The sequence below is a fragment of the Anabrus simplex genome, chromosome 7, assembly GCF_040414725.1.
Source record: "Anabrus simplex isolate iqAnaSimp1 chromosome 7, ASM4041472v1, whole genome shotgun sequence".
NCBI lineage: Eukaryota > Metazoa > Arthropoda > Insecta > Orthoptera > Tettigoniidae > Anabrus > Anabrus simplex.
This window is the reverse complement of record NC_090271.1, coordinates 112,000,508-112,023,029: the sequence shown is the minus strand read 5'-3', so window position 1 is coordinate 112,023,029 and position 22,522 is coordinate 112,000,508. Positions and strand designations below refer to the sequence as shown.

Genomic DNA, 22,522 nt, shown 5'->3' with positions numbered 1-22,522 from the left:
GATAAATTCATCTGACACAGATTAAGTCACTATCCTAATGAAATTCGTACAATGAGAAAGGATGGTTCCGATAACACATGGATAACTTCAACTGATCCATCATCATCAAACTCGACAACACGTGGTCATAACTCAAGAAGTATGCAAATTAAGCTAAGAGTCCTATCTCACATCTAAGGAATAACCAGTGAAATATTGTAAAAATAAATCAACTATATATTATAGTACAAATCAAAGGAAAGATTAAGAGTAGAAATAAAGAGCTACATAGAACAGATATAAATAAGACGTAGTCGACTTAACTTATTTAGTTGTCTTCACATCTCGAAATCCGGGTCCTCAATCACCCATTCTAAGGCAAAAGTCTCTGCATTTCGCTGCTGCCGACGCTGGTCAATGGGCTTAGAACTTCATGATGAAATGTGTGGAGTCCATGGCACGAAGTTCCATCTTCTTCTGGCGATGATAACGTAGAGGTCCTCTTCCACCTTTACACTCGTAAGGTTGCTGAAACTTGTACCACATGTATTAAAAGAAATCCTGAACGCAGAAGTAATTTAGGATGAAAAGAACACGTACTTTAAAAATTTTATCTGCTATTTCGACGTCTGTTTATTGCACTAACTCAAATCGTAGATTTGCACAATTGTAGAAAGCGTCGAACACAGGAACGAGTCCACTATCCCTGTTGATAGTATTCCACTGACGTTCTGCGTAGAAATCCATTAGCGAAGTACACGAAGTAACTGCAGAGAATAAACCAGGAACATGTGAGAGCTCGTACTCTTATGACTTGGTTTAAATCTCATTGCGTGGCACTCGTGGTCGGAAGTGAAGTCAACTCAAGTATTGAATTCTTGTGGGATATGGTTAAATAATTTCACCCTCCTTTTTAGCCGAAATACCGTTGAAATCAAGTAAAAATTCAGTTATTAATTTTTATAGTTCACACATGACATTAACACGGTTCGGTCAAATATGATTAATGTTTACTTTCATAATGATGCACACCACGCCGCCAAAGATATTATAAATATTTAATTTATTACCAATCGATGTAATTGCAGATGAACACACTCAGGTTATTTTTATCTCTCGTTCGCTTTTATTTTTTTTATTTTTTTCCAGTCAGCCAGCTACCCCCTTCAAGTCAGAAACTGGTTCTCTATCATCTGGCCAAGGCCACACGCGCCACTTCCGACAAAGTGAACCGCAGTGGCACACTGACCCATATTCAGTCAGCCGAGACCTGGATACGGTCACAGTATGTACTCAAGGAAATATAAATAAAAACAACTGATTCTTGTATTCCGATCATTTGTAGCTCTGAGTAGGTAGTTAAAGTGTCCGTAATTTATACTTCGCACCATCGATCTTTCAGTAGGCCCTATTTAAGAGCGGTTAGCTAATAATCACTGGGCGAGTTGGCCGTGTGGTTAGGGGCGCGCAGCTGTGAGCTTGCATCCGCGAGATAGTGGGTAAGGGCCCCACTGTCGGCAGCCCTGAAGATGGTTTCCCGCAGTTTTCCATTTTCACACCAGGCAAATGCTGGGACTGTACCTTAATTAAGGCCATGGCTGCTTCCTTCCCACTCCTAGCCTTTCCTATCCCATCGTCTCCATAAGATGTATCTGTGTGGGAGAAAATTGTAAAAAACATCAAAAATCAAATTCCTATATCCCAATAATTGCAATTCAAGTCCTTGGCGTAGTTTTTGTTACAAATATTTTTTGAGAAATCAATGTAGACAACTTCTTATTTTCACTTTTATTATCCGCCCCGCGGAGTAGGGAAAATAATGGTAATCCACCAGCAATAATAATTCCGACTCGCTGGCTGAGTGGTCAGCGTACTGGCCTTCGATTTAGAGGGTCCGGGGTTCGATTCACGGCCTGTCGGGTATTTTAACCTTCATTGGTTAATTCCAATGGCTCGGGGGCTTGGTGTTTGTGCTGTCCCCAACATCCCTACAACTCGCACATCACACATAACACTATCCTCCACCACAATAACACGCAGTTACCTACACATAGCAGATGCCGCCCACTCTCATCAGAGGGTCTGCCTTAAAAGGGCTGCACCCAGCTAGAAATAGCCACATGAAATTAATTCATTCAGCTGCAATAATCACATAACCACATTTCAGTTGAGAATTCTAGTGTAGATACGGTACGGTATGTTGGATAGTATCTTGCCTGTTATATTCGTGTGTCTTTTTGTGTACGGTGACCCTTTCGATACTTTAGCATTTAACCAAACGGCAGTTTTTATTTCTATAGAGCATAGTAGTAGGATAAAATAGTACTAATAGTGATCTGTCTATGCATTTAACTTTGTTGGTAATCCTTGAGTAGTTCTTGCGAATTTCAAACTTTAATTGACATTTTTATTTCAGTTTATGCTTAGTAATAACCTATTGTAATCAGGATACGTCTGAACGTAGATCAAACAATATTGTAGTGTATTGTGGTAAATAATTAGAAAGCGTGCTTATTCTATTATTGTGAAATATTTGTGTGGTAGAAGTACGTATCTGAAGAAACTCTCGTACCAGAATTCTGTTGTTGTAATTAGGATAGGCTTAACTGCATGATAGAATTGTGTAATTCTTGTGCATTCCTTTCGGTATTCAGTAATTAACGGCAGTTTTCATCCTGTTAGGGTGTTGTAGAATAAAAATATAGTACGACTAAGTAGTATTGTAGTGTAGTAATATATTAATTACGTAATTATTGTGTGATCTTTGTGTTTTAACCTAAACAATACTTATTACCTTTCATATTTTTTTGTGCACAAAAAATGATATTTTCATGTTTCTCTTCTTTTCATGATTCCATAAAGAATGGCTATGGAGTGCAAATGAGGGAACTATGGGTGTGGCCAGGCATTAAAAGTATGAGGAAGGAATTGGAGAGTTTGAAGGAGATAATTAGGATTCTCTCAGAGGACAGGAAGGAAAGTAGGCCTCCCTCAAACAATGTACAGTGTACAGTTTGTGTAACAGAGGGATGGGAAGGAAAGGGGAAATTCTAGAAGACAGATTGTCTAATGATTTCAGGGGAAGGTCATTGCAGGCTAAGAGCTTTATTCAGGATCAGAATTCAGGACGGTTGTCTGTGAAAAAACGGTACGAGTCACCGCAGGTAGAACGACAGAGGGAAGATGAGAAGTGTGGGAGTAGGAGAGGAAAAGGTAGGGAAGGGAAATGTAGAGTAGAGGATATGAAAAGACAAGGAGAACAGGGTCATGGGAGAGAAAAAAGACAGGAGAAAGTAGCTTCTGCAGCCACCAGCTGATCACGTGGGAAGGGGTTCAAATGAGGTGGGTAGGGTTGAGGCTCTGGTCATGGGAGATTCCATTGTTAGACATGTAGGAAAAGTGTAATGGATGGGTAGGAGATAGGGATCTGTGTTCAGATGGTCTTCACTTAAACCGCAGTAGTACGTATAAGTTAGGACATTTGTTTAGAAGGGTTACAGGGAGGAACATTCAGGGAAACGGGATGGTTTAATGAGCGGTGATAAAGATAAAGGGATATGGAAGTCAAGTAGGGATGACATAAAAATGTTAGTGTTGAACTGTAGAAATATTTTCAAGAAAGGATTAGAATTAAGTAATTTAATTTTAACTCACCAGATATTGTAATTGAATTGATAATAATAATAATAATAATAATAATAATAATAATAATAATAATAATAATAATTTCGTGTGGCTATTTCTAGCCGAGTGCAGCCCTTGTAAGGCAGACCCTCCGATGAGGGAGGGCGGCATCTGCCATGTGTAGGTAACTGCGTGTTATTGTGGTGGAGGATAGTGTTATGTGTGGTGTGTGTGAGTTGCAGGGATGTTGGGGACAGCACATACACCCAGCCCCCGGGCCATTGGAATTAACCAATGAAGGTTAAAATCCCCGACCCGGCCGGGAATCGAACCCGGGAACCTCTGAACCGAAGGCCAGTACGCTGACCATTCAGCCAACGAGTCGGACATTGAATTGATATAATGGATGCATAAATGTTCTATACGAACTGGAGTGTGTATCGTAGAGATAGGACAGGATGGTAGGAGGGGGAGTATTAATTCTGATGAAAGAAGAATTTGTAAGCTGCGAAAAAGTTAAATTTTACAAGCATGAAATTCTCGGTGTAAGGCTCATCTCTAAAGATAATAGGCAACTTGATGTCTTTGGAGTGTACAAACCGGAAAATGGCAGCCCTGACGCTGGTTCGGAATTATTTGGTAAGATAATCAGCTATGTGGGAAACGATAAAGAAAGGAACGTGATTGTAGCAGGTGATCTCAAATTACCAAATATCAGTTAGGAAGGTAATGCGAACGTCAGAAAGCATGACCAACAAATGACAAATAAGTTAATATGGGAAGGATATCTGATTCAGTAAGTGACGGATTAAATTAGAGAGAAGGATATTCTGGACGTGGTGCTGGTTAAACCAGATGAGCTCTATAGAGAAACGGAAATAATAGATGGTATTAGTGATCACGAAGCTGTTTTTCAGTCATAGTTAAAAAATGCAATAGATAGGAAGGTCTTAAAATTGAATGTTAGACAGTACCATACGGCTGATAAAACATGCATGAGTGAGTTTTTGAAGGGTAACCATGATCAGTAGAAAACGGTAAATAAAAATGCAAACACACTCTGGAATGGGTGTAAAGCAATTGTTGAGGAACGTGAAAACAGGTTTGTGCCTTTGAATGTGGTAAGGAATGGGAAATACCCACGATATTATAACAGAGAACTAAAGAGACTGTGAAGGAGGTGCATGTTGGAAAGAAATAGAGTTAGAAATGGCTGTTGAAGTAAGGAGAAATTGAAGGAACTTACTAGGAAATTGAATCTAGCAAAGAAGGCAGCTAAGGATAACATGATGACAAGCACAATTGGCATTCATTCGAATTTTAGTGAAAAATGGTAGTGCATGTACTTTAAGGCAGAAACAGGTTCTAAGAAGGACATTCCAGAAATCATGATCAAGGGGAGTGTGTATGCGAGGATCTCCGAAAGGCAGAAGTTTTCAGTCAGCAGTAGCTGTGTAAAATAAATTTGGTTACAAGGATAACGTCCAAATAGAGGAGGTGACTGATACTAAAGAAGTATTAAAATTCACCTATGATGACAACGATATTTACAATAACATACAAACTTTGAAAAGTAGCTGGAATTGATAAGATTTCGGGGGATATACTAAAGGCAATACGTTGGGATATAATACCATATCTGAAGTACTTATTTGACTATTGTTTGGTTGAAGGAGATATACCAAATGAATGGAGAGTTGCTATAGTAGATGCTGTATATAAAGGAAAGGGTGATAGACATAAAGCTGAAAATTACAGGCCAGACAGTTCGACATGCATTGCATATAAGCTTTGGGAAAGCATTCTTCCTGACTACATTAGACATGTTTGCGAAATGAATAACTGCTCCGATACAAGGCAATTCGTGTTTAGGAAAGGTTATCCCACTGAAACTGAAGCTGAATGTTGTGAGATGGACAATGAGCAAAGGTAAAATGATAAATGGAGTTAAAATTCAGGTTGTAAGTTCCATAACTAGGAAAAATCTTCTCACTTTTAATTACTGCGTTGATGGGGTTAAAGTTCCTTTTGGGGATCATTGTAAGTACCTAGGTGTTAATATAAGGAAAGATCTTAATTGCGCTAATCAAATAAATGCTATTGTAAGTAAAGGGTACAGATCTCTGCACATGGTTATGAGGGTGTTTAGGTGTTGTATTAAGAATGTAAAGGAGAGGGCATATAAGTTTCTGGTAAGATCCCAGCTAGAGTGTATGGGACACTCACCAGGATTACTTGATTCAAGAACTGGAAAAAATCCAAAGAAAAACAGCTCGATTTGTTCTGGGTAATTTCCGACAAGAGTCGCGTTACAAAAATGTTGCGAAGTTGGGGCTGGGAAATCTTGGAAGAAAGGAGACGAGCCGCTCGACTAAGTGGTATGTTCCGAGCTGTCAGTGTAAATATGGCGTTGGATGACATTAGTAGACGAATAAGTTCGAGTGGTGTCTTTAAAAGGAGGAAATATCATAAAACGAAGATAAAGTTAGAATTCAAGAAGACAAATTGGGGCAAATATTCATTTATAGGAAGGAGAGTTAAGGATTGGAATAACTTACAAGGGCGATGTTCAATAAAATTCTAATTTCTTTGTAATCATTTAAGAAAAGGCTAGGAAAACAACAGATAGGGAATCTGCCACCTGGGCGACTGCCCTAAATGCAGATCAGTAGTGATTGATTGATTGATTGATTGATTGATTGATTGATTGATTGATTGATTGATTGATTGATTGATTGATTGATTGATTGATTGATTGATTGATTGATTGATTGATTGAAGAGGAGCCAAATCCCGAAGTAAAATTTTACAGGAGAGAAGAAAAGCGTGCAGAGTGTCAAATGTCAACTGAAAATTCATGTTACCACGTTTATTATTTTCAACGGGTTGAGTAGCTGGGAACTTGCATTCGAAGATGGGAGAGGTTCGAATCCCACAGTCGTAGCCCTGAATATGGTTTCCCACGTTTTACCATTTTCACCAGTCGAATGCTTAGGCTGTACCTTAATTAAGGCCACGTGTTTGAACCAAGTGTTAGCAAGGACTAAATTATGATCGGTGCAGAATTCAACCGGCCGGCTTCCTCTTTCATTCCTTTGTCCCAGTCCGAATTCTCCCACTGTATTACCTTCTCTTCCTTGACTTACCACTGCATTCCAGTCTCCCATCACAATTCGATTCTCGTCACCTTTTACATATTTTTTTTTTTTTTTTTTTTTTTTTGTATTTGCTTTACGTCGCACCGACACAGGTATGTCTTATGGCGACGATGGGAGAGGAAAGACCTAGGAGTGGAAGGAAGTGGCCGTGGCCTTAATTAAGGTACAGCCCCGGCATTTGCCTGGTGTGAAAATGGGAAACCACGGAAAACCATCTTCAGGGCTGCCGACAGTGGGGCTCGAACCCACTATCTCCCAATTACTGGATACCTTTTGCATATTGTATTAAATGTTCTACCTCTTCACACATTCTTTCGATTTCAGCATCCGCTGAACTAGTAGGCATATAGACCTGCACTATTGTGGTGGGCATTGGCTTGGTGTCTATCTGGACAACAATAATCCTTTCACTATGCTGGTCGTAGTAGCATACCCGCTGCCGTATTTTTTTAAGTTCATTATTAAACCAGCTCCTGCATTTCCGCTGTTTGATTTTGATGATAATAAGTATATTATGCCCATGAGTGGAAATAACTGAAGTGCTTCCGCAATCGAAGTTGTTATTTCCGAAAAAGGTACTTGCTTAGATTAGCTTAATCTGAAAATAAGACCACCTGTGATTTAAAGGCTTTACCTTCTTTTAGAGTTAGGTTGGCTTTTGATATTGCTGATCTCTTCTCCTCCAGAAACGTGAATAACCAAGAGTTTACAGAGTAGGCCCTACCATATTTCAAGCATGCACACCCAGCTGAAATGATCGCCAACCACCACTGCTCTTAATCGTCCATGAACACGAATAAACTTGTATGCGGATAATAAGCTACCCATTTTCCAATTACATGTTTCCGTATGACTCAGGATATACAGATTTTAACAATTTCACGACTGGTTTTACGAGTTTTGTCATAGTTTGAAGAACGTGTTTTCTTTTTCACAGTGCTGATAATTCTGTAATCGCCTGACCAAAATTCCTGCTCTTCCTGCCAACGTACTTCACTTGTATTAACTAAGAACTACATCCAACTTTAGTCTATCCTTTTCCCTTTTCAGATTCTGTAACCTACCACAACGATTCAAACTTCTAAAATTCCACGCTCCGACTCGCAGAATGTCAGTATCCATCTTCCTGATGATTGCCCCCTCTCGTGTAGTCCCCACGCGGAGATCCGAATGTGGGACTATTTTACCTCCGCAATATTTTACCCGGGAGGAAGCTATCAACAGTACATTATTCATACAGAGAAAACTGCATGTTCTCGGGAGTTAGTTACGGCTGTAGTTTCCCGTTGCTTTCAGCCGTGTGACAGTATCAACACAACTAAGCCATGTTGGGTATTATTACAAGACCATATCAATCAATCATCTAGACTGCCACCATTGCATCTTCCGAAAGGCTGCTACCCCCCTTTCGATGAACCATTCGTTAGTCTGGTCTCTCGACAGATACCCATCCGATATGGTTACACCTACGGCTCGGCTACCTGTTTCATTGGGACGCGCAAGCCTCCCCACCGCGGCAAGGTCACATGGTTCGCAGGGAAGGAAAAATAGAAAAACAGATCGTAGTAGGTCGTAAAATATCAATCAACGTCTCAATAAGGATTTCCACAAAAATTATCTTCACACGTGATTAACAGGCAACACAAATCTTAAGGGTAAACATTCGAAAACTATCCGGGGCAACGCCGGGAACTATAGCTAGTACTATTATAAAAATGTCAGCACACCATGAGGTCGATGTAACCGATGAGGAAATAATTTATTAACTGAGTGTAGTTAAATATCTATGCATTGGGTAGAATGAATAAGTGTTTACCTTGAAGCGGAGTGGTCCTACTGGTGGCCGTGCGTATGGTATACTTCTGAAAGAAGAGTAAGGTATGGCCGCACGGACAGTCATCAACACCTCTCCTTCTATTTTCCCGTCTTGGATTTCTACAATAGGTTCTCCTAATACTGATCCCAATACACATACCAACCACGGGAACCACATGTTAGCTTACTGCACAGACCTGCCTTACTGGCTTTGTGAAGGACATCACCTTCTCTTCAAGCAGGCTAGCGATATGATTATCGTACAATTTCCATTATCCTGCCGGTCTTGCTTCACCCAAAGTAGATAATAATAATAATAATAATAATTGCATGTGGCTATGTCTAGCCGAGTGCAACCCTTGTAAGGCAGGCACTCCGATAAAGGTGGGTGGCATCTGCCACGTGTAGGCAACTGCGTGTTATTGTGGTGGAGGATAGTGTTATGCGTGGTGTGGTGTGTGAGTTGCAGGGATGTTGGGGACAGCACAAAAACCCAGCCCCCGGGCCACTGAAACCAATGAAGGTTAAAAGTCCCGACCCCGGCCGGGAATCGAACCCAGGACCCTCTAAACCGAAGGCCAGTACGCTGACCATTCAGTCAACAAATCGGACACCCAAAGCAGATAACGTACCTGCTTAACATTTTCACTATTATTTCCCTAACAGACGCAGGGTACAACACGTCTCAACTGCATGTGCAACTTGTAACATTCTGGACTCCTGTACTCGTATTACTGAAGAGCAAGTTATTAATACATCCTTCAGATACTAACTTTTAAAAGGCTAATTTAACACCCTGAATGTATCACTCAATGAGACTTCTCTACCTCACGCCTCTCATTCCAAGCACCTTGGAGTTATTGTCGATCGCACGTTGTCGTTCTGCAAACATGTAACACAGTGCTCCTGAAATGAGAACAAGGAACAACATTCTTCATAAACTTGATGGCTCTACATGGGGAGGCGGTGCTTCCACGCTTCGCTCTTTTAAATATTGCGCTGCTTTACTCAGCACAGTATGGATGAGCAGCTCACAATCATGCTCGAAAGATTGCTGTCCTGAATCAAATTATGCGGATTATTATTGACACAGTTAAGCCCACCCCTCTTTTCTGACTGCCTGCACTTAGTCACACCGGACCTCCTAGACTAAGGGGATTGAACAACTTGGTCCTAGAGTAATAAAAAATAATAAGCCTATCTTTTCCTATCTGCGGTGAAACAATGGTGGATTTCAACGTCTGAAGGCTAGGTCTCCATCGATTCAAATAGCTCGAGAACTCTTTTTAACCAACTCCGTTGTTTTGTCCTGGTCTACAGAGAATTCGTGTCCCTTTGCTCTTTTTTTTTTCCTGTTCGAAGTAACAAAAGACACACAGCAATACATATTTGAAAAAATCCAAACACAGGTAAGAAAAGCAAATCACTACACAATTTTAAGAAAACTAATTAGGTAGCGCATAAATTAAAATTCTTGTTTAGGACGAAGTTGCGGCGAGAAATCACTTTGAGCCACTCTTACATTTGTTCTTGTTTGCTGAAAATTTCTGTTCGATGTACAAAAAATCGCACAGTAATATCACATATTCCAAGGTTTGTAAACACAATTTAAAAAAATCAAATCACCACATTACACAATAAAAAATAAACTGATTAGTCCATAACTATCAGCTCTGAATATCAAGCCAGCAAACACCTCATTTACGACCAACATTTACGACAGCAAAACAATATAAATAAAACTGGATATGCGGTAATTTGCAGTATACAGCTTCCTGTCAGTGACTTAGGAGGCCAGCGCTCCAGTGACATTATGGTGAAACTTTCCAATTACAGCTTTATGCTGGGCTTCACAGCGACTGTCAAGGCCGGCATAAGGAGCGCAGCGAGGGATCCAGTCGGCCGTGTTTCCGAAAACTTTCTTCTTCGAAGGTGAGATGGCTCTGCCATCTATTTACTAATGAGATCTGGTGGACTACAAACAAACTACCAGAGAAATTTTGTTTTTTGGAGTTGTTAACCTTCTTTTTGAGTTTTTTTTAATGTACCGAATTATCGACACTTCAACTGTGTGTGTGTGGTGAATTAGAAGGGGATAGTAATCATCTATTTTTTCAATGCCCTGTCTATTCTGCCCCCCGGCGTAAGCTACTCACTAGCTAACACGAATGAAAATTCCCGTTTCTACAAGTCTTTGTCTGTTATTTGATTTATCACCTGACATCATTACAGTTCTTAATCAATTTATTGACGATGCTCAATTGATCCTATAATTATTCCACGATCATGGTTCTTTCACTGACCTATTATATTGGTATATACATTTCTTCACTCAGCTTCTTTTGATCTTAGTTTACTTTTGTTTCCCGTTATACTTTACTTCCGTTGCTACTGTTTTTCGCGCTACTATCCATAGCTACCGTCTTTTGTCACTCCCATTCCTCGTGATTCAAACATTATCATACGTAATTCCAGTGCAGTTGTTTTTTGTCAACTAGATCAGAACTTCGCGTATTATCGTTTTTATCTATCTCAATTCCTCCTTACTCCTTCAATTACCGAGCTCGATAGCTGCAGTCGCTTAAGTGCGGCCAGTATCCAGTATTCGGGAGATAGTAGGTTCGAATCCCACTGTCGGCAGCCCTGAAGATGGTTTTCCGTGGTTTCCCATTTTCACACCAGGCAAATGCTGGGGCTGTACCTTAATTAAGGCCACGGCCGCTTCCTTCCCACTCCTATCCCTTTCCTGTCCCATCGTCGCCATAAGACATATCTGTGTCGGTGCGACGTAAGTGTTTGTTTATCCCAATTGTAGGCCCGGTGTTGTTTTGAGTAGTAGAAGAGTCGCCAAGACGGGCCACTTCGGCGTGAAATTTAGTACCTCTGTGTCCCTGTGCTTTTTTCTATATTTCATTCCCTTGTTTCCTTATTCTTGTACTCCTCTAGTTTCATGGTGTGATCACTCTTCAACTACTTCAAGCATTTTACGTTCCATATGGGAATTTGTGTGACATTTCCGCAGCTCGATCACATCTACAAGTGCTCAATAGATTTTGTTATCTTCACAATCCTTTCTCTAGCCTTGGACGTTATGTTCTGGCTTCCATTTTTGAACTCAGGGCAAGTTTTGGTTGTATGTGAACTGTGAATCCTTAGACTACTTACGACGAAATTAGTTTTCAACCCCTCCATAATACGTGCAAAATACGCTTATCCTATGATTTTTAGACTCTATCTGGCATGTGATTTCTTTTATTATTCGCATAGTGGCTGGACGACAGTAAAGAAGTCCATAAGTATCACGAACAAGAAGAAGACACTTCAACTGATTCCTACAATGTTTATCCACGTGCTTGTAACTACGTTTTATAGCCAATTAATCCCGTGTGTGTGTGTGTGTGTGTGTGTGCGTGCGTGCGTGCGTGCGTGCGTGTGTGTGTGTGTGTGTGTGTGTGTGTGTGTGTGTGTGTGTGTGTGTGTGTGTGTGTGTGTGTGTGTGTGTGTGTGTGTGTGTGTGTGTGTGTGTGTGTGTGTGTGTGTGTGTGTGTGTGTGTGTGTGTGTGTGTGTGTGTGTGTGTGTGTGTGTGTGTGTGTGTGTGTGTGTGTGTGTGTGTGTGTGTGTGTGTGTGTGTAAAGAGTGTGACTTGACGGAGGCCATAGAGGGCTAGGGAGGCAGAGGCGCGGCCTGCTTCAAGGAGATCCAGCAATACAAGGTAATGGCAGAATTTACCTAAACATGTGATCGTGCCTGCGGGTAGTTCGAGGGGGAAGGTTTCAGCCGTTTCTTAATGCAATTTTGTATTTTGGTGGTTTAAATGTGGGACCTTCTGCGACGTCTTCGGACTCTAGTTCTCTTCCCTACTGGGAAATATGTAATGTAAGGGAATGCGAGTGGTGACCCACAGTCGTCTCCCCTTCAACTTTTGAATTAAGTGACTAAAGTTTTCAACCTCTAAATTTTGAAAATCTTGTCTTGGCTTTAAATGTTCCTCATGTAGTCACCCTCTTTTAGTATGGGATTAGCCCCTGTGTCATTGGGCCTTAAGCTGACGTAGATTGTTGTTCTTCCAGAAATTTATATAAGGAGTGGTGGTGTTTCGCCTCCTTGCCTTTTGTTGATGGCCTATTATGTGCAACCTTTTCTTTTATTTCTTAAGGCTTTGTAGTATGGGTAATTATGACCCTGCTTAAATGTTAAAGCTCAGATTTTCTTGGATAAAAATGTGTTGTGTTGCTATCATGTGGCAAATATGAAAGAAAATTTAGGGGTAAAAAGTTCCTGATTAGCGTGATTAGCTGCCACCTCTGGAGGTCCGAGTTCGATTCCGGCTCTGCCACGAAATTTCAAAAGCGGCACGAGGGCTGGAACGAGGTCCACTTAGCCTCAGGAGGTCAACTGAGTAGAGGGGAGATCGATTCCCACCTCAGCCATCCTCGAAGTGGTTTTCCATAGTTTCCCACTTCCCCTTCAGGCAAATGCAAGGATAGTACCTAACTTAAGGCTACGGCCACTTCCTTCCCTCATCCTTGTCTATCCCTGCCAATCTTCCTTCCCCAACACAAGGCCCCTGTTCAGCACAGCAGTTGCGGCCACCTGGGCGAAGTACTGGTCATCCTTCCCAGTTATATCCCCCTACCGGGGAGTTAGCCGTGCGCGTAGAGGCGCGCGGCTGTGAGCTTGCATCCGGGAGATCGTGGGTTCGAATCCCACTATCGGCAGCCCTGAAGATGGTTTTCCGTGGTTTCCCATTTTCACACCAGGCAAATGCTGGGGCTGTACCTTAATTAAGGCCACAGCCGATTCCTTCCAACTCCTAGGCATTTCCTATCCCATCGTCGTCATAAGACCTATCTCTGTCAGTGCGACGTAAAGCCCGTAGCATAAATATATAGTTGTATCCCCTGACCCAAAGTCTCACGCTCCAGGACACTGCCCTTGAGGTGGTAGACGTGGGATCCCTCGCTGAGTCTGGGGGGAAAAACCAACCCTGGAGGGGTAAATAGGTTAAGAAAGAAAGAAAGAAAGAAGTTAAACACCCAAAATAGAAACGGAAAACTAAGATGAAAGTGCTATCTGCTTTCATAGCACCGATTACAGTGCGTGGACCTGATTGCCAAGACCGGTAAGGAGCTAGCTGGAGTTTAAAAGTTCAGGTCCGTCGGCATAGATGGCCGTAGAGAAGGCATGGAGTTTAAACAGCCAGGGAAGGTGTACCCCTGGTACAGATCTCCACCCCCTAAGGTTTTACAGTGGAGTGAACAGTTTTGAAATCTTGAAGTACAATAGGATTTGAACACATTGAGTTTTAGCAATACATTGGCAATCTGGAGTATATCTTGGTTAAGCGTCCATTCTTGTTTGTTTGTTTTGGTTTCCTGAAGAAGAGTTGTCATGATAACAGCACCGAAGTAGTCTGAGTCTGGGCTGTAGTGCCCAGGGTTGATGGCAGGAGTGACCACCCCTGCCGATGTCCGGATGAGATGCTCGGACCCCTTGGGTACCCTGAGATACCATCCTCCCAATACAGTGAGGGTTGAGGTAGAGGTGATGAGAGGCCAAGACCAAAGAGCAAGGTCCCGCCCAAGGATTGAGTGGGTGGTTGAGTACTGCATCCCAGCATCTTCCCCCGATGACAGGCCCAAAGAAGGTAGAGTTTGGAGTCTTAGGCGGAATAAGGTGGGCCCGAACCCCGCACCGCCATGTCTCCCAGTGTGACTGCTCGTGGCCTCAGGTGTAATGTCGGGCACTACAACATGGAGATTTTGTGGCCAGAATAAATATCGTATAAGGTGGTACCGTACATATAATATAGATCGTGGCTGGTGACATTGGAGGAGGGGCAACACGGAGTTTTTTGATTAAGTTTGGAGGCAGGGGCAGCTTATGGTAGAATATGCAGAAATCAGAGAAGGGAAGGTTTTAGAAATTAATGTTTACAACAAAACTAAAGTTAAAATTTAGAATGGAACTTAACCCTGTCAATATGTACTAATTTACACACATAAGTTCTGATAAACAAGAGGAGCAGAAGTCCTTCTTATCTTTACTTCCTACACTGAAACTTACACTTATAAAATAACCTAAGGAAAGAAATATAATTAATCCAATGGTTTAATTACTTTGTGACTTTTAAGCAACAGGGAAGAGGCCTTCACACAGGCTTTACGTGAGAAAGGTAAACATGAACAATGCTTTCGGTCTCCAGATTACTCACCAGGAGGGTGAGAGGAGTGATAAAATCCATAATTAAACAAGTTCCATGAAATCTGAAGTCAAGCATGCCCAAGGGAACAAAATTTTTAACCATGACCTGATCTCCAACTTTTAAATTGCTGGGTTTTCTTCCACGGTCATACCTCGTTATACTCTCTTATGAGAGGCTTTTAAGATTAAGATTACTCGTACAGTAGCTTTCCTCTATAGATCCCGGATATTCTTTGGATCCATTGTCTCTGGTAAGAGCTCGTTGATAGACCACAAATTATACAGTGGAGTGTTTGGAACGAACTTGAACATAAGCGAAATTGGTGAAAACTTGTGTGACTCATGAACGGCTGAATTAAAAGCCAAAGATAACCAGTGCAAGGATGTATCCCAATGAGAATGGTCTTTGTGGTGAAAGCAATAAGTGCTCATCGAAGATTTCGATTAACCCGCTCAGCGAGAGATGGCTGGGGGCAACAGGCAGAAGTAGTGACATGTGAAATGGAGAGGTCGAAACAGAACTTACGAAACAGGCTGGAAATAAAAGCCTTAGCGTTATCAGAAACAATATACAGATATGGTCTGAATGATGCAAATATAGAATTGAGGCAACAAATAGTAGTTTGTGCAGTGGCGAGCCTTGTAAGGAACAGCCATAAAAATCGGGTAAAACATCCATACACACAAGGATGAATTTATTGCCGTTCCCTTTGGATTGAGGAAAGGGTCCCGCATAATCAATGTACAGTTGCTTCATGAGGCGAGAAGCTTGGTGCGATGACAACAACCCGACTTTGGTAGAAAATGGGTGCTTGCTAGCCAGACAGGTTTTACATGCTTCACCAAGTATTTTATTTCGCCATCCATGGCCTTCCAGATGAACAGCTCCCTTATTTTATCTCTGGTTTTAAAAATGCCCAGATGCCTGCCTAATGGGGTCTCATGGTAATATTTGAAAATCAGGGGTACTAGAATGGATGGAACAACAATTATCATCTTTTGGTCATGCCGTGATGGGCAACATAATATCCCATTCCTCAGCACATAAGGGATGACATGTTCCCCAGAAAAAAGGATTTCAATGATGGAAGCCAGCCAGTACCGGATCTTCACGTTGGTATTCAGCGATATAATGCTATAACATAGAGGTGTCCGTAAGGATAGCATTTATACTAGAAGGAGTGGGGAGAGAAGAAATTATGGGATTCCCAGAAAACATCCTACTTAACCCATCTGCGACCATATTCTCAGAGCCACGAATGTGCCACACCTGTAACTTGAATGCGGAAATTCAAATTGCCCAGCAAGCAATACGACCAGTACGACGGGGCCTAGCAAGCACCCAACTTAGAGTCTCATTATCAGTCTCTAGGTCGAATTTGACATGCTCTAAATAAAGGCGGAATTTTTCCAAGGCAATAGGCACAGCAAATCCCTCTAGTTCATATATGGAATATTTCACCTCTTGAGGTGACATGGTACGAGACGCATAGGTGATGGGCCACCTTCTGAGTTCAGATTCCTGTAGAAGAACCGCGGCAACAGCAGATGAAGATGCGTCGGTTTGTACTATGAAAATTTGGCATAGCCAAGATAGGGGCATTGCAGGGGGGCTAATTTGAGATCCTCGAAAGTGACTTGTTGGAGAGGACCCCATTTGAATTTGACACCTTTCCTGTGAAGAAGATTCAGGGGCACCACCCGGTTAGCGAAATTTGAAATAAATTTTCTGAAAAAGTTCACTATATCAATGAACCTAGCAACACCTTTAACATCTTTGGGAGGTTTGAAATTACGGATAGATTGAGTTTTAGACTGATCTACAGAAACTCCACTGGGGAAACTATATGCCCCAAGAAAGACATCAATGGTTTAGCTAAGGATACTTTTGACAGCTTAACTATCAAACCTGCTTTATGGAGGCATTTGTGTACTTCCTCTAGATGAGCTAGATGTTCTTCGGAAGTCTCTGAGGAAATAAAATCATTTAAATAATGGTAAAGATATTCGAATTTAATGTCAGAGAAGACCCTAGCTAGGCACGCAGTTGTGTTCACATAGATTCCAGTCGGTAGCGAAAGCAGTCAGACGTTTCGATTCTTCCGCAAGAGGTATCTGATTATAGGCTTGGTTGAGATCTGAGATGGTAGCCTTACGAAACCAAGGAAAGCAAGGTGGCAAGTCAGGAAGTGGTACCGACTGGGGAATTACCTTATGGGTCAATGCCCTGTAATCAACTACTGAAGCCGCCTTGTGGTTTAGGCACAAGAAAAATAGGTGACGACTATGCCAAAGTAGATGGGCGAATGATACCATCGCTCAAAATCATATCGATAATTTCCTTGAGGGCCTTCATGTTAGGAAGCAACAACCTATAAGGAGGAAATCTCACAGGGTTTGAATCCATAACCTCTATCTCACATTTGATAAAGTCAGTCACACCTAGATTTTCTGAAAATACGTCTGTAAATGATTGACAAAATGCACAAATACTGGTAGCCTGATCCTCAGGGAAATGACTAGATCTAACATCATCTCACTCTGAGGAGGCAAAACACGCGAACATGATGCAGAATTACAAGACAAAATTTCCATACACAACCCCGGGATTGAATGGCTGTAGAACATAGTTACAAGCATGTGATAGGTAGATTACAATAGAGGAGGAACCAGTTGAAGAGTCAATAACTTCAGTACCTAAAAAAATTGTCAAAAAGAATGTTTACCAACTCCCAAAATTAAAATTTCTCTGGCAATTGGTTTCTCTTTAGTCTGCCATATCTCATTAGTAGATGGCATCGAAGATGGCCATCGAAACAGAAAGTTTTTGGAAGTTTAAAAGTTCAGGTCCAGGGGTGGCACGATATTTCAGAAGGATCTCTTGCACTTTTCTGGATACAGACTAGGGCTCATTCAACATAGCTTTTAGTCGACATTTTAGCGTCTGGACATTTTGTTCTGCCATTCCGTTAGTTACTGGATGTCCAGGAGCTGTGAATTTTTGGAATAAACTGTGTTCCCTACAAAAGGATTTGAATAGATCACTTACAAATATTGTAGTGTTATCAGAGACTATCGCTACTGGGAATCCATGAAATGAAAAAAGTTCTCTTAATAGCTCAACTGTCTTAGCAGATGTTGGAGCTTCTCGAATTACTTTGATTTCTGCTCACCTGGATTTTGCATCAACAATTAGAAGGAAGTAGAAACCTTGAAATGGACATGCATAATCCATGTGGACGCGGCTCCAGTTTTCTGTAGGGACGTCCCAATGGTGAATCGGTGTCTTCGCTGGAGAGGATCCCAAAGTCAAACTCCGCCATCGGACTTTGGAATCACTACTAGTGGCGAACCCCAATCACTGTAATTGATTTTTGAGATTATTCCACCTGCTTCTAAATCGTCTAATTCTTTTTCTACTTTCTCCCATAAGGCATATGGAACGTCACGTTCTTTATGAAATACTGGCTTCGCATCCTTACGGAGCTGAAGAGACACTAAAAATTTGGCATGCACCCTATCTTTTCTTCGAAAATTTCTATTGATTATCTCCGTAATACTACTGGCTGGCTGGATATTGATACGACTAGTATTTGATTCTACTTCATGGTCAATTTCTTGACGATTAATACCAAGGTGACGGATCCATACACGCCCCAGAAGTGGCTCGAAGTCTTCTGCTATTACATATAATTCTTCAGATGAAGTTCTGTTCTGATAAGAAACAGTAACATTAACCTTATCATCAGGTAAAACATATTCTTAGTATAAGAACAAAATGCTACCTCTGATTTCTGGAGTTGTACACGTAAGTGAGGACTTTGAAACTAGAACGTGATAGCAAGGTAAAACCCGCCCCGGAATCTACTTCAGATCTTTGGGGTATTCCCTCTATAAGAACTGTAGCGTAAAATTTCTTCGCATGTGGATAGTCATGATATTGAAAAATGTCTATTATATGGCTAACACCAAATGTTTGAGTAATATCTTCTTCCTGAAAAAAATGAGAGTCGATTTTGGAATTCCTTTTCATTGCTAACAAAGTATGTATGCACACTATCTTAATATGGCCGAGTTTTTCCACATGAACTGCATTTCAGATTGTTAAAATCAGTCCTACAGTCCTTCGCTAGATGATTGTCTTTACTGTATCACAATGTAAACACACATTTTGAATTCCCAGTTCCTTGTAGTCAATTTTTGATCTAGAATTGTTTGCTGGTGTTGCTTGACTTTGATCATCGTGAGATGCATCCTGCCTTGATTTGTGATTGATTTTTTGAACAGAATCATTATAAGTACCCTTGTATACAGCTGATGGTGATAGTTCCTTGCTGTCTAACTTACATGCTTCACGAGCGATAGATTTTGTTACAGTTTTGTTAAATTCTTAAACATTTGCCTGGAGTTATTGTTCATGAATTGAGCTGTCATAAATTCCCCTGATGAATTGTGTTCTTAGAAATTCATCAGCAATGCTTACCTTACATTCACATGCAGAATTGAAGTCGCAGTCTACTGTAGTGCACCTTAATGTAGCTACATAGTTAGCAATAGGTTGGTTTTCAAGCTGGTAAGTGGATAGAAACCTATGCTGGGCTACAAGAACTGGTCTGCATCCATGCAGGAATGTTTTGAGTTATGTCTCACATAAAATTAATTGAATGGCATGAATATGATATGTACATAGTCGAGGTTATATAGGTAACACGGCAGTTGTATTTCAGTTCACTCACTAATCGCAGAACATGTTTTTATTCACACACAATATTATCATTTCTCTTTGAAGTTTGAAAGTTATCCTCGTCACCAATTGTTATGACCATACACGGATTACATTTATAATTAAGCATGAACACATTGCTTACAAAAATAATAGTATTGAAATTGTCTCATGAAACATCTGAATAATCAACCTCAACAGACGGGAAGACTAAGAATAAAACAGTCTCTATATAAATGCTGTGGTCGACATGCACGCATTCTACTGGGATATAACAGATGCAGTTACACTACAGAGTACTGGGAACTACAGCAGTCAATGTTTTCTTAGGCAGATAAGAGCCAGCTCTCAATACATGCATGCTAGGCACAGGGATAGAGAATGCAGTCTTTCACTGTCTTTTATGGAAGGGAAGGAAGCAGTCAATACAGACCCCATCTTCAAACTTGGAGCACATTGTTCTGACAATAGAAGAACAAGAATGGTTTGCACACCTCCTCTTTTTCTTTTCTGGCATGGGCTGGACAAGATGATCAGTCCCATCATATCTTATTCCATCTGAAATACAGCAGTGTGATGAAGATCCTTCACAAGAGGATGGCCTTCCAGAACCTCTAAGCAACACTTTATACCTCCTCAGGTACACGCTGGCTACTGAAGTCCTGAAGTCTAATTGTGGTATGTTTTGATTCCTGGATTTCCTATACAGTAGCCAGCTATTTTACATAGCTACATCCAATATCCACGTACACAGGGACCAGTACCATTTCTTGCCTTGAATTCTGACCTGATAATAGCCAATATTTTGGTTCATTGTATCAGTTTTGCCCATGCCAGAACTGTATTTGGAAGTCAACTTAGGTCCTTCAACCATTGCTACTCATTTCAGATGGTTAGAAAACCTCTTCACTGGAACCACTTCTTGGATACCACATGATGTAGACAGCATTGTGACAATGGCATTGTCCATCCACCTTATGTAGAGGTGGCCATCATTCATTTCCATAGCAGTCTCAAGTGAACCCCGTTCTTTTCCTTTGAAAAACAAACTTTGCTTGTCATTGGGCATTCCTTAGGAATTGAGGAGCTAGATGCAATAACAGCGTAAGTAGACTTACGCTGTTATTGCATGAATACTGTTTTCAGATTTCCTGGTCCCTTCACTACAACCCAGTCCAGGTCTTAGTTCGCTAGGATGCCGCTGGAGGTCAGGAGCTCACGAAAACTGGTACCATGCGCTACGCTGTTATTGCATGCGGCATGCTTCACGAGTGGCACGTTCACCTGCGGCCAGTTCTCTGGCTGGAGAAGATGTCAGCGAGTGGAAGAGAAGGTTTTGTGGCGTCACATTTAATAAAAGACTGGGCATCAGCACTTTGACCTATGTTTCTAAGAATGCCCTCTGCTAAAAGCAACAGATTCATGATACAGAAGTTTGTGTGACTTTATTACCATAATGGTGTATCACAGTCACAGTCCTACACTTCTAACTATGTGCCATTTACCTTCTTAAAGAGGAATGATAGCTTTCTCAGTTTTAATGATTTGAGGCTACATGATGTAAGAAAGTTTGGTGTAAAAGCAGACAAAAGGGTTGATGTTATTTCACTAATGAAATACTTAAAAACTGAAAATGTTGAGTGGTATGTGAAAGTTATGTATGTGTGTAATGATTCCCTAGAGTCTGCTAATGCAGCATGTGAAGATAAATCATCCTGATTTTGCTCAATGATGCATTTGAGTATTTCGAATAAGTAAGAGACACAATGTCTAAATCCCAGTTATATACTTTGTGATCTGTTTTTGTTCCTTTTCTTTTCTTTTAGGTTTAGAGAATCATTTTGTAAATGAAAATAGGAATAAATGTTGTTCAGAAAAGAATTTTATTAATTTTATAACATTTCAACTATTTGTTGGGGAAGGGGAGGAGGCAATTACCGTAGCCTAATACCATAGTTGGAGAGAGCACTGTAACAAAATTCTCTTGACCCTTTACGCAAAAAGAATGAAAAAGGTGAATATTAAATAAAAAATAAACTTACCGTAATGGTTTTACCTTAGTTGACAATTTTTTTGTTCTTTTTAGGAATTTGTTCTTAATTTTAGTAAGTTTAGACATTTTGGAGAACTGAGGTGGGATAAACTGCCACTTTTGTTCCTCTATAGTGGGCGATCATGCTTTCCTAACTCTCTCATCAATACTGGTGTATGGCAAAATATAATATTCCTGCTCTTCATGCAATAACAGCGTATAAAATGAAATTTTAAATAACTCTGTCTTTCTTATTAGCAAACAGATCAATCAAATTCTTTGGGAAATACATTTCCGGGCTCTTTTAAATGTCCTTAAATTAAATTCAGATTGATTCCTAATATTACTTTTAACTCAGAACATTTATAAACTTCAAGCTTCTGTTTCTCAAAATAACGTAAGTCTACTTACGCTGTTATTGCATCCAACTCCTCAATTCCATTTTTGCTTATAGTCCCAACAGCAGAATATCTGAGTAAGCTCAGATATGAGAACAGTGTTGTACCACTGAATAAATTGTCCCTGTATAAACTGTACAGTAGGTTCCTTTTCTCCTCTGGAATCTCATCTAGTAGCACTAGCATAGGGCTTGCAGCTTTACCAAACACACCTTCATCCTCCTGTTCTGATTCAGGCCCCTTGTCTTGGTATAATTCAAAATTGGCCAAGTAATCATCTTTCAAATTTAAACACTAAAGTTTAAAACCAAACCATATTGGCTTACCATGAATAAATTGTTTGCAGCTGTGCACTCATCATGTTATAAATCTTGCTCTGGCACAACATTCCTGACACACTTCTCCTTCAACATTTCCATTACTGGCCGAATTTTTCATGCTTCATCCTTCTCATCGACCTGTGTATTATCTGCAAAGGGGAGAAATCAACATATCTGAAGAAATCTGTCCCTCCTCATTAATTGAGACACTGCAGTGTTTATCATATCATCATGCATGTCCCCAATAAGAATGCTTGGAGGGTACTTA

At 40.8% G+C, this 22,522-nt stretch overlaps 1 protein-coding gene across 1 annotated transcript in view; it reads right to left on the bottom strand.

Moving 5' to 3' along the window:
* LOC136877309 (uncharacterized) overlaps positions 1-8,765 on the bottom strand; it is a 193,873-nt gene extending 185,108 nt beyond the window's left edge. Inside the window, exon 1 of the mRNA XM_068228720.1 lies at positions 8,578-8,765. Coding sequence (XP_068084821.1) covers positions 8,578-8,754 — 177 coding nt within the window. The 5' untranslated portion in view covers positions 8,755-8,765. The remainder of the gene's footprint in view (positions 1-8,577) is intronic.
* Positions 8,766-22,522: the final 13,757 nt, after the last annotated feature.